The sequence below is a fragment of the Rhineura floridana genome, chromosome 4 (genome assembly GCF_030035675.1).
Source record: "Rhineura floridana isolate rRhiFlo1 chromosome 4, rRhiFlo1.hap2, whole genome shotgun sequence".
Taxonomy (NCBI): Eukaryota; Metazoa; Chordata; class Lepidosauria; order Squamata; family Rhineuridae; genus Rhineura; species Rhineura floridana.
In genome coordinates this window covers 165,628,784-165,642,579 of record NC_084483.1, presented here as the reverse complement: position 1 = coordinate 165,642,579, position 13,796 = coordinate 165,628,784, and the positions used below count along the sequence as shown (strand labels likewise).

The 13,796-nt window shown below is 38.5% G+C and overlaps 1 protein-coding gene across 2 annotated transcripts in view; it reads right to left on the bottom strand.

The window, feature by feature from the left end:
• NVL (nuclear VCP like) overlaps positions 1–13,796 on the bottom strand; it is an 88,551-nt gene that overhangs the window by 38,853 nt on the left and 35,902 nt on the right. For both annotated transcript variants that reach the window (XM_061625072.1, XM_061625071.1), the window contains 4 exons: positions 5,574–5,678; positions 3,830–3,892; positions 2,443–2,562; positions 224–323 (listed from right to left, as the gene is read on the bottom strand). In XM_061625072.1, coding sequence (XP_061481056.1) covers positions 224–323; positions 2,443–2,562; positions 3,830–3,892; positions 5,574–5,678 — 388 coding nt within the window. The remainder of the gene's footprint in view (positions 1–223; positions 324–2,442; positions 2,563–3,829; positions 3,893–5,573; positions 5,679–13,796) is intronic.

Sequence of the window (13,796 nt, the reverse complement as noted above, 5' to 3'; positions counted from 1 at the left end):
TGGTTTATCAGGCAGAGATGCCATCATTTAGATGTAGACAGTATATTACTTGTCAATTACTTGGAATAACATTTGCTCTGCAGATAACATTTTTTCTCTCCATTGGCGTGTGTATAAACCATGTACATCATTTCATGAATCTGCTGATTCTAGACACATGTACCTGTGAAAAAAACAGACACACAAGGCCTAAGATTAGCTACAATTGTTTAATGGTTCTTACCTGGCCTGTTGGTGGCTGCCATAATGAAAACCTGACGTCGAGATTCCAGGCCATCCATCTCGGTTAGTAACTGATTCACTACGCGGACACTGGCACCTGACTATGCAAGAATAAGAATGCAGTGAAATGAAAAATATGATAAAGATTTCAAAAGAAACTGAATAGTGCTGAGAGTGCACCTTCAAAGGCACTCACTCTCAGTGCTGATCAACTGATGGAAACTGAAAGGGAGCCCCTTTGAAGTCGTCACTTGATGTCAGGTGACTGACAGGTGGGCGGCTCAACCTATCTGTCAAAGCTGGCCTGTGAGTATGGTGGAGATGGTAAGGATCCAGCCCATCAGCTGGATGCAGTTCCCCACCTGTGCTCTAGGTTATTCAGCTTTTTTATAGCCTTGGTCTGTCTTTCCTGCTGTAAGCTTGTGGGGAAGGATTGTCTTATTTCTGGTATTTGCACATCACTCTGGGAGCCGTTTCGGGTGAAAAGTGGAGTAAAAATACTAAACCCAATTTTCATATCTTCCATGGAAAGTATTTGTAAGAATTTCTAGCCTATTGCCTCATGAACGAGCCTTTGGCTTATGCATTCTCTCCCCTCGCACAATTGGAGATTGACTTTGGAAGCTTTTGCTCTTGCTTTCTCTTAAACATAGCCTGTTGTTTCATCCAAATTGAAGATTATGGTTTATACTAATTATGGCTTGCTTAAACAAGCCAGCTTCATAATCAATGGTTTGAAGTTAGCCCTGGGTTTGGACAAAATGACAATCTGCACTCAGGAGAAACCAAAAGTAAAAGCTTCCAAAGTTGTCCTCCTGGTGACACTGAGGGGGAGCGAGTACCATGATTTTTCAACATTGCTAACGCAGCCAGTAAGGTGCAAATTGATCACCTGATTAGGTTTATTCAGAGTAGACCCACTGACATTAATGGATCTAAATTAGTCATGTTTACTCTGATTAAAACTTAGTTGGATATAACTCTCTGGAATTAACCTCCCTTGGAAGGTGATTAGGTATGTAATAATCTCATGAACATGAGAATAGGCATTTTATTTACGCTGCATTTTGATGGATGCTTTCTGGGACTTGCCTCTGAACAGGAGGACTTTTAATTAGACCAACTTTTTGTGCCAGTTGAGCAAGACTGAGGAGTGGAGGATTTTCCATTGTAAATTTGTTTACATACATATGACATGGCTCCTGATTTATGCAATCCTGAATCCAATTTCACTCTGGAGCAGCAAATCCACTAATTGTCATTTATAGTCCACTGAAGAAAGCTGCAAGCTTGAGTTATGCCTGCCAATTGGAATAATCACTCACAATGTATATTGGTAATTTGATGCATTACAGTCCATCTTGCAAATAAAGCTATTATTTTGTAACTAATGTGTAGTTTTTTAAATTTTATTTTAAACAGTTTGAGGCTACACCTAAATCTGGCTTTGCATCTAGATGTCCAAACAGTGGTGGTGGCAGCTAGGGTGCCTTTGCCCAGTTTAGGCTGGTGTGCCAGCTGAGCTCATTCTAGGGAAGATGGAAACTGACCATGCCTTAGTTACATTAAAATTGTATTGCTGCAATGTGCTCCCACAGTGATACCTCTGAAGAGTCTTCAGAAACTTCAGTCGGTCCAAAATGCAGCAACACAAATGTTAATGGGTGCTCACCCACGGATCCATATTACACCTATTCTACAACTGCACTGGTTGCCGATTCATTTCTGGGTACAATTCATAGTGTTGGTGATTACTTTTAAAGGCCTAAATTGCTTGGGTCTAGGATGCCAGCCTGCTCACTTCCTAATATCTATTGGAGAGGCTCTTCTCCATGTCCTGCCAATGTTTGAGGCACAATTGGTCAGGATGAGAGAGTGGGTCTTCTTGGTGGCTGTGCCCAGACTGTGGAATCACCCTGCAAGATCCAGTTGGTCCCCTCTTACTGTTTCCCACCTACTAGTTAAAATTTTCCTGCTCTGAGAAGCATTTTCTCTTGCAAAACAGGAGATATGGGTTCAAGCCCCAACTCTGCCAGGAAGTAATTATGGAGCTTTGGGCAAGTTACTATCTTTTTACCTTCATTTCCCATCTGTACAATTGTGGTAGTAGCCAATAAGAGCTATTGTGAAAGCAGATACAATTGATACAAGATACTCATTTACATTCTTTCAATCCTACATCTGAGCTAAGTGACTGGTTGGAGGTGTTTTTCGGCTCACCTCACGGTCTGATCTTCTAGGACACAAAGCATCAATTTCATCAAAGAATATGACACACGGTGCTGAATTTCTTGCACGCTGGAAAACCTGGCGTACAGCACGCTCACTTTCTCCCACATACTGAAACAGGGAAGAAGGAAAATACCACAGTAAAATTTTTAAGATAAGCATAATATGCCTGATCATTTGGAGAGGCTCATCAAAAGAGGTAGTTCAGAGGTTACTTTACCCTCAAGATGTGTGTTCTCCAACCTGGTGACCTCCTGATATTTTGGAATGCATCCGCCTCAGCTAGGATTGGTGTGCTGGATGGGGCTGATGGGACTTGTAGTCCAAAACATCTGGAGGGCATTAGGTTGGGGAAGGATACTCCAGATTTTAAATGTGGTGAGGTTAGGCACAAGCCCCCTCAAACCTCAGTGCAGGTATTATTTAGTTATTGAATGTATATCCCACTCTTCCTTCCAAAGGAGCTTAGGGTAGCAAACACATCACCATCATAGCTTTCTAAAAGCAGTTACAGTTAACAACATTCTTTTATCCAGGCAGACAGGAGTTTCTTTGATTCACTTTTTTGGTATCCTCCCACCCAAAATTATTAGAAATGCATAGAACTGGGCTAGAACTGAATTACCAAATTCAATTTGTCATTTCACTTGCATGCAAGCCAGCTCTAAGGCGAAGTTTAATGTACTTCCGTCAGCTTTTCTTGACGGTAGATACCGAAAGATTCCTGTTGTCAAACGCTTATGCCCCTGTGGTGCGGGCGAAGTGGAAACTATTGGCCACATACTTTTAGCGTGTAATTTTTATTGTGACCTTCATCTTTTAACCATCACCCCAATCATCCAACAACTCCCAGGCAGGGACGATGTATTTTATGCTAGACATCTCCTATCAGATCAGAATCCCCAAGTTACTAGTAAGGTAGCAAGTTTCTGTGCCGCAGCAATTATACAACGCAGAACATTGCTAGGCCAACTGCCCGCACAGTCCTGATCGCTGGCCTCTTCAGGCGATCCCGGCCTTTCCCAGAACGCGTGCCCTGTTTTAATTCGTGCAGTATTAACACTGTATTTCTGACGTCTTTGTATTGGTTATATTAATTCTGTACTTTTTATGTTCTTGTATTGGTCTCTGACCGTATGAATAAATTCTATTCTATTCTAAACCAGCTCTAAGAAAGCATTTTAAAAATGCATTTAATGATATTTATTTTATTATTATTTATTTTAATTTATTAAATATATATCCCGCCCTTCCTCTCAGAAGGCGCCCAGGGCTGCATTTAGTTAAGTAAATTATGCACTCTGGGCTAAACCTCTAAACATTTCATTCATTGAAAACTCAAAAGCAGTGGAAACTGAGCACAACAAACCAAACTCACCATATTCAAAAGTTCAGGCCCTTTCACAGAAATGAAATTCAGTCCAGACTCATTTGCCACAGCCTATGAAAGAAACAAGGCTATAAACAGATTCTTATGCTAATTTTATCAACATATTTTGCCCTGACTTTCCATCCACGAAGACCCTCCAGGCAGCTAACAATACATCAGTCATAAAACACACACAGAGATATAATCCCAGAATATAGGAAGCTGCCTTATACAGAATCAGACTATTTGTCCATTTAACTCAGTGTTAATGACACTGACAGGCAGTGGTTCTTGAGGGGGATGGGATTGAACTTGGGACCCTGGGATCTTCTTCAACGAAAGCAGGTGCTCTTAGCATGGAGCTATAGCCCTTTCCTTGGAATGTCATCTGCCTACAAAGAAAACAACAAGAGACATGCAGCAAACCCAGAAACAAAGCCCCACAACCAAACAGATGGTCAGTTACCACCCAGGCCAAAGGCACATGGAAACAGTGTCTTCACCTGGTGTCTGGGGAGCGAAGGAAGAGAAGGATGACATGCAACCAACCACAGAAAGAAATTTCACAAAGTGGACATGACTGCTGGGCCGCAGGAACCGTCCTCTGCCCCCCCCCCGCTGCACCTGAGCTAGAATATGGAACAGGTGCTCCAGTGAAGATTTTCGTGGGCAAGTACTAGTCCCTCACCATGTCAAACTCCTGAAGTGTTAACTGACATTTCTGAGTGATTACAGAATTTTCATCCAAATTCCCAAACACAAGGAGTGGGGGAGAAAATCTTTAAAGTATTTTTTTTTAAACCCTTACTCATATGTCATTTCTTGTGTTGAACACCAGGAAGATTTTTATAGACATGTCTGTGATGCCTCCACTTTTATGACTGAAAAGTCTCCAGAAAGAAGTGTCTAAAGATTGTGACCAGCTACAGTGAAGTGTTTTGTATTTACCTTTTCCCAACATGAATCATGTCCTGTATAACTCAAAATCTGCATCCTTCCCTTGAAATAAAGTGTGCTGTCTCTAGGTTCCTTGCTCCGTTGGTAAATGTGGCTTTAAAAAATGGTATAACCAAAGAAACGTGCTTCCCTTCAACCTATTGCAATGCTAGAAGAGGAACCCTGCAGGATCAGACCAGTGTTCTGATTCCAACAGGAGCCAACCAGATGCCTCTGAGAAGCCCACAAACAGGACATGAGGACAATATACCTCTCCCACTGTAAATGCCTCTGAACACAAAGGCTTCATTGAGATAATATGGCTGACAGCCTATCTTCTGCAAATGTATCCAGTGCCCTTTCAAGGCCATTAGTAATCATTACATCCTACAGCAGCAAATTCCACAAGGTCATTATTATATGTTGTGGGAAGAAATACTTTGTCTGTCCCCACTCTACTGCCAAGCACCTAATGAGTTTAACTGGGTTATCCCAGCTTTGTCTAATACCGTTTTCAAGCCGTGTCAGTTAGTGGACACCACTACATCTTCCAGCAGTTATGTACGTTATGCATAAGGACTTCGCACAATTACTTCACAGCAATGCTAAACTTTCCTGATTGCTTTATGCTTGTAGCACAAAAGCGAGCAAGCGAGAGCTGTCCTTCAAGACAGATCAAGCAAGTCAGAAGCACACTCAAGGTGCCTCAAACCCGTGAGACACACTGGAACACAGTCAAACCACAAGATATGAGCCACCCGTTCAATTTGGATTTCCTTTCCACTTAGCACAGGCAGAGTTACCATAAAAAAATTACCTTAGCAAGTAGCGTTTTGCCACAACCAGGAGGGCCAGCAAGCAGCACACCAGCTGGAGCCAAGAGACCAAGGGCTCTGAATTGCTCAGGATTCCGCACGGGTGCCTGTAACAGAGTCATGTATGGGTGAAACCAGAAACAAACAACTATTTTGTTGGCAATTGACAGCACATATTTGTACAGATGAAGAATTCTGAAATGTCACAATAGAACTCCCTACATTAATAAAATAAAAACAGACCTATTCATGCTGCAAAACAGATGTTAAAAGTAACTTGGGTGACAGCACTCACTGTCTTCTGGGGCACAGCAATGAATACTAAAAGGCAGGAGGGCCTGAGGTCTACAAATGAGTGCACAGTGTGTTCCAAAAGCCCCAAGAGAAAGACTGCTTAGACGAACAAATATTTAAAAAGCCAACCTCCTACACTCTCCCCATTGGACTTCAGCACCCGCAGACCAGCAAAAGGGCAGATAGGTACCCATATATCTGTGGGGCTCCATGTAGCCAACTACCAGGCTAAGAGCATGCAGCTACTCCAGAGATGGCAGGAAGGAACAAGAATAAGAGAAGCCCAGGTCATCTCCTGGTTTACATGGTTGGGAAGGGAGAGGAGACAGGGCTCTGACATTATCTATAAAGGCTGTTTGCAGATAAAGGCTGTTTGCAGAGTTCGCCAAGGAGCGGAAAGCCTCAGCTTAATAATAATAATAAAAGTTATTATTAATTAAATTTAATAATTTAATTTATTATTAATTCAGTTGTCTGATTTTTTTCTGAGTAGCCCATCATTTTATGATTGTTCTGTATTGGAATATAGGAAACTGTATTTTATTTACATTTGTGTTTGGGTTTTTCATATTTATAATTATATTCTGAAACTTCATTATCCTATCAATGTTACAGCCATTCATTTTATCTTTTTGATCCCAATTTGTTTGCAGTCATCCTAGGACAGGTTGCAACAATTTATTTATTATGGCATTTATTGATCTGACTAAGGCCTTTGATACCGTGAATCGAACCGCTCTCTGGACCATCCTTCTGAAAACTGGATGCCCTGATAAATTTGTGAATATTTTGCGACTCCTTCATGACAACATGACAGTGACAATGTTGGATAACAATGGCTTTCAGAGCGATCCATTCAGAGTCGGATCAGGCGTAAAACAGGGATGCGTCGTTGCTCCTACCTTCTTTGCTATCTTCATTGCTATGATTCTACACCTTATTGAGGGGAAACTTCCTACTGGGGTAGAAATCATATAGAACAGTTGGAAAGTTTTTTAATCTCAGTTGGCTGAAAGCAAAAAGTAAGGTAATGTCAATCTCTCTCATAGAATTTCAATATGCTGATGATAATGTAGTTGCCGCACATTCAGAGAAAGATCTTCAAACTATCCTAAATGTCTTTGCAGAAGCATATGGAGAGCTTGGGCTCTCACTTAATATTAAAAAAACCAAAGTGCTTCATCAACAGGTGCGAACTAGTCCCTCTGTAGCACCATCAATCCAGCTTAATGGTGAGACGCTGGAGAACGTTGAACACTTCCCCTATCTTGGCAGCCATCTCTCAGTAAAAGCTGACATCGATGCTGAAATTCAACATTGTCTGAGCTCTGCAAGTGCCGCATTCTCCTGAATGAAGCGTAGAGTGTTCGAGGATCGGGATATTCGCAGGGAGACCAAAATGCTTATTTACAAAGCCATTGTATTACCGACCTTACTTTATGCCTGTGAAACATGGACCATTTATAAACACCACTCTCAACTTCTTGAAAGATTCCACCAATGCTGCCTCCTGAAAATTCTGCAAATTACAGACGGACTAATGTTAGCGTTTTGGAAGAAGCAATGACTACCAGTGTTGAAACAATGATCCTTCGACATCAACTTTGCTGGACCAGCCATGTTGTTCGAATGCTTGATCGCTGTTTTCCTAAGCAGCTACTTTATTCCCAATTTAAGGATGGAAAACGGAATATCGGTGTACAGCAAAAGAGGTTTAAAGATGTTCTTAAAGTGAATCTTAAAAAATGCAACATGAGCATCGAGAACTGGGAAGTCTTGGCCCATGGAGGTCGGCTATTATCAAAGGTGCTATGGACTTCGAAGAAGCACGAATACAGGACGAATGGGACAAACAAGCTAAGTGGAAGGCACGTCAAGCAAATCCTCATCGCGACCATCTTTCATCTGGAAACCTATGTCCTCACTGTGGGAGGCTGTGTGGATCCAGAATTGGCCTCCACAGTCACTCACGGACCCACTGTTAAACACCTTGTTTTGGAAGACAACCTTACTCGGCCATGAGTAATCGCCAATGAATGAATGAATGAATGCAACAATTATAACAATACAACTTTGATAACAGTTAATAATAATAACTGAATTTAACAACAACAATAATAAACATAATAATAATGACAACAGTTTAAAACAAATACAGTCACAAGGTAGATTGTACAAACATATATCTCAGGTGTCCAAGGCCAGGATAAAGAGGTGTCTCTTCAGTATATGATGCATAAAGGCTAGAGAAAGGAAGAGGATGGTCGCACGCTCCAAGGCAACTCTATGGTCGTATGCTCCAGGCAACAGGGTGAAGTAAACTCTGCTCCTTCTCTGTTGAGATCATTCTGACTGTATTTCAAAAGTATTTTTACTCTCTTTTTCAGCTGTCTGTGTGTGTGTGTGTGTGTGTTATGTGCCTTCAAGTCGATTACGAGTTATGGCGACCCTATGAACCAGCCACCTCCAACAGATGTAAATTCAGGTCTGTAGATTCCTTTATGAAATAAATCCATCTCGTTTGGTCTTCCTCTTTTTGTACTCCCTTCTGTTTTTGCTACCATTGTCTTTTCTAGTGAATCAGGTCTTCTCATTATGTGTTCAAAGTATAACCTCAGTTTCATCATTTTAGATTCTAGTGATAAAAAATGTAAATGTCCTGCCTTCAAGTCGATTCCAACTTATGGCGACCCTATGAATAGGGTTTTCATGAGACTGAGAGGCAGTGACTGGCCCAAGGTCACCCAGTGCACTTCATGGCTGTGTGGGGATTCGAATCCTGGTCTCCCAGGTCATACTCCAACACCTTAACCACTGTTCTGGTTTAATTTGTTGTTGTTGTTGTTGTTGTTATGTGCCTCCAAGTCGACTACGACTTATGAATTAGTGACCTCCAAGAGCATCTGTCATGAACCACCCTGTTCAGATCTTGTAAGTTCAGGTCTTTGGCTTCCTTTATGGAATCAATCCATCTCTTGTTTGGCTTTCCTCTTTTTCTACTTCCTTCTGTTTTTCCAAGCATTATTATCTTTTCTAATGAATCATGTCTTCTCATTATGTGTCCAAAGTATGATAACCTCAGTTTCATCATTTTAGCTTCTAGCAACAGTTCTGGTTTCATTTGTTCTAACACCCAATTATTTGTCTTTTTCACAGTCCATAGTATGCGCAAGGCTCTCCTCCGACACCACATTTCAAATGAGTTGGTCTTTTTCTTATCCACTTTTTTCACTGTCCAACTTTCACATCCATACATAGAGATCAGGAATATCATGGTCTGGATGATTCTTACTTTGGTGTTCAGTGATACACCTTTCCATTTGTGGACCTTCTCTAGTTCTCTCATAGCTATCCTCCCCAGTCCTAACCTTCTTCTGATTTCTTGACTATTGTCTCCATTTTGTTTAATGACTGTGCCAAGGTATTGATAATCCTTGACAAATTCAATGTCCTCATTGTCAACTTTAACGTTACATAAATCTGCTGTTGTCATTACTTTAGTCTTTTTGACGTTCAGCTGTAGTCCTGCTTTTGTGCTTTCCTCTTTAACTTTCATCAGCATTCCTTTCAAATCATTACTGGATTCTGCTAGCATGGTATCGTCTGCATATCTTAAATTACTGATATTTCTCCCTCCAATTTTCACACCTTCATCTTGGTCCAACCCCACTTTCCATATGATATGTTCTGCATATAGATTAAACAAATATTGTGATAAAATACACCCCTGTCTCACACCCTTTCCGATGGGGAACCAATCGGTTTCTCCATATTCACCCCCATTTCTTTTAAAGCATTCCATAGTTTTTCATGATCTACACAGTCAAAGGATTTGTAATCTATAAAGCACAGGGTGATTTCCTTCTGAAATTCCTTGGTCTGTTCCATTATCCAACATATGTTTGCAATATGATCTCTGACATCTCTTCCTTTTCTAATCCAGCTTGCACATCTGGCATTTCTCACTCCGTATATGGTAAGAATCTTTGTTGTAGAATCTTGAGCATTACTTGCATGAGATATTAAGGCGATGGTTTGATAATTAGTGCATTCCTTGGGATCCCCTTTCTTTGGAACTAGTATGCATATTGAACGCATCCAGCCTGCAGGCCATTGTTTTCTTTTCCATATTTGTTGACAAATTTTTGTCAAACTTTGGACAGATTCAGTCTCAGTAACTTGTAGCAACTCTCTTGGTATGTCATCTATTTCTGGTGTTTTGTTTCTTCCAAGTATTTTAAGAGCAGCTTTCACCTCATTCTAAAATTTCTGGTTCTTCATCATACGGTTCCTTCATGAATGAATCTGGCATCCTTGCATCTCTTTTATAGAGTTCTTCAGTGTATTGCTTCCATCTTCCTTTTATTTTATCTCAGCCAGTCAGTGTGTTCCCCTGTTGATTACTGAACACCCCTGCTCTTGGTTTAAATTTCCCTTTGATTTCTCTAATCTTTTGGAATAGGACTCTTCTTCTACCTTTTTTGTTGTCCTCTTCTATTTCTATACAGTAACTATTGTAACCTACATACTAGTCGGTGTATTATTGCATTTAAGGTTCTAACTGTGTTTCTATCTCCTTTTGCTTTCCTTCTTTTTTTTTTATAATAATTTTTTTATTATTCAAATTTTTATAAAAACAAATACAAATACAACAAAAACAATACAACAGAAAAAAAATAAAATAAAAAGAAAAACTTGACTTCCGATTTGTTACAGATCAGCTATAAGTATATAATATATATCAAACCTGTCTCCTAGAACATACGAAATTCACTTTTTTCCAAAGTCTATCTTAATTAATCGTCAAATCCCATTATCATCATTTCATTTTTTTCTTTCAACAAAAAGTCCAAAAGAGGCTTCCATTCCTTAAGAAATGTATCTGTCGTTTTTTCTCTAATAAGACATGTCAATTTGTCCATCTCAACTAAGTCCATTAATTTCAATAGCCATTCTTCCATTGTTGGTATCGATTCCATTTTCCACTTTTGTGCATATAGTAATCTTGCTGCCGTGATCATATATAATATTATTCTTCCATATTTCTTTTCCTTTTGTTTATCCATAAAACCCAATAAAAAAAATTCTGGTTTTGACTGAATATTTATCTTTAAGATTTTTTGCATCATCCTACCTATCTGTGCCCAAAATAATTTTGCCTGTTTACACAACCACCACATATGATAAAAAGATCCTTCTTGTTGTTTACATTTCCAACATACATTAGAAACATTACTATACATTTTTGACAACTTTTCTGGAGTCATATACCAATGATACATCATCTTATAAAATTTTTCTTTAAGATTATAGCATAATGTAAATTTCAAACCTTTTTTCCACATATTTTCCCATTGATCCATTTGTATATTATAACCAATTTTTTTTGCCCACTTAACCATACACTCTTTTACTTGTTCTTCTTCCATGTCCATTTTTAATAAAAAATTATACATTTTTGCAATTATGCATTCATCATTTGTACACAAACCTATTTCAAAATCAGATTTATTTATTTCAAACCCATACATTTTCTTGTCCATTTTAAATCTTTCTAACAATTGTAAATAGGCAAACCATTGTGAACTATATCCTTCCTTTATTAGTTGTTCTCTCTCTTTCATTATATATTCACCATGCACATTTTCTAATAGTTCTTGGTAAGTTAACCATTTCTCTTTTCCAGCCATTTCTCGTCTATAAAATGCTTCTTGACTTGAAACACATAGCGGTATTTTCGAAAAAAACCTTGTTTTGTATTTATACCATATATTCAACAAAGGACGTCTTATAAAATGATTATTAAAATCCACATTAACTTTTACTTTATCATACCATAGATATCCATGCCATCCCCACTTCAGGTTGTGACCCTCCAAATCCAATAATCTTTTATTCCTCAATAGAATCCATTCCTTTATCCAGACTAAGCAACAAGCAGCAAAATAAAGTCTCAAATTTGGTAATCCCAGCCCTCCTCTTTCTTTGGCATCTTGTAATAATTTAAATTTAACTCTTGGTTTTTTCCCCTGCCAAACAAATTTAGAAATATCTTTTTGCCATTGTTTGAAAGGTAGATCAGAGGATATGACAGGTATTGTTTGAAATAGAAACATCATTCTCGGCAATACATTCATTTTTATTACAGATATTCTACCCATTAATGACAACTGTAATTTATCCCATCTTAACAAATCTTTCTTAATCTCTGTCCATAGTTTTTCATAATTATTATGAAACAACTTTGAATTTTTATTTGTCATAATGATACCTAAATATTTCACCTTTTCTTCTATTTTAAAATCTATCTTCTCCATTAACTCTTTTTGATCTCTTAAAGATAAATTTTTCAGCAGCATCTTCGTTTTTTGATTATTGATCTTAAATCCTGCTAATGGTCCAAATTCTTCTAATTTATCCATCAATACTTTGATTCCTTCCAAGGGATTTTCTAATACAATTATCAAGTCATCAGCAAATGCTCTCAATTTATATTCCTCTTTTTTTATCTTTATTTCCGAAATCCTTTTGTCTTGCCTTATGTCTCTAAGCAGCACTTCTAAAACCAGAATAAATAGAAGGGGGGACAATGGACATCCCTGTCTTGTACCCTTTTGTATTTCACATGAGTCCGTTAAATCCCCATTGACAATTATCTGTGCCTTCTGTGATGTATAAATCGATCTGATCCATTTTATAAAATTATCTCCAAAGTCCATTTGCTCTAGAACCTTAAACATAAATTTCCAATTCAAATTATCAAATGCTTTCTCAGCATCCAAGAAAATCAAAGCAGCTTGTATGTCATTTCGTTGTTCTAGATATTCCAACACATTCAAAACATTCCTGACGTTATCACGTAATTGTCTTTTAGGTAAAAACCCCGCTTGATCTTCCTGAATAAATTGTTGCAATATTATTTTCATTCTTTCAGCCAAAATCATTGTAAAAATTTTATAGTCATTATTCAGTAAAGATATTGGCCGATAATTTTTTGTTTTAGTTAAATCCTGCTCCTCTTTAGGTATTAATGTTATATTGGCATTTTTCCAACTATCCGGTATCTTCCCCTCTTGTAAAATAGAATTCATTGTATACTGTAAAGGTAGTAAAAGTTCCTCCTCCAAGCATTTGTAATACATTGCTGATAGTCCATCCGGTCCTGGCGCCTTTCCTAATTTAATTTTACTTATAGCCTCAGATATTTCTCTTGACGTAATAGGACCATTAATAGCTTGTCTCTGAAGATACGTAATTTTGGGCAAATTCTGTTTGGATATATACTCTTCTATTTTTTCTGAGGGAATTTCCTGACACTTGTACAAAGTTGAATAATATTGATGGAAAACCCTTTGGATTTTTAAATTGTCTGTCAACATCTCATCTCCTTCTTGTATCTTTAAAATAAGGTTTTTTTGTCGTTCTTTTCTTAATTTATATGCTAGCAATTTCCCCGGTTTATCTGCAAATTCAGAAGTCCTTTGTTTAGCAAAATTTAATTTCCTTTCAATTTCTCTAACTGTCAACATTGACACTTGTTTCTGTAACATTTTAATTTGATTTACAGTAGAAGCTTTAGTTGGATTCTTTTTCAATTCTTCCTCTTTTTGTTTTATTTCTTCCAAGATCAATTGCATTTGGACCGCAATACCTGGCGGAACGCCTCTCCCGCTATGTACCTACCCGGTCGCTGCGCTCGACGTCGAAGGCCCTTCTCCGTGTCCCAATGCATAGGGAGGCACGGAGAACGATAACTAGAGCTAGGGCCTTCTCAGTGGTGGCCCCCGAACTATGGAACGCCCTCCCTGATGAGATACGCCTGGCACCTTCTTTGCTATCTTTTCGGCGCCAGGTAAAGACCTACCTCTTTGCCCAGGCATTTTAAAAAAATTTTTAATTTTAAAATTTGAATTTAAAATGGAAAATTTTTA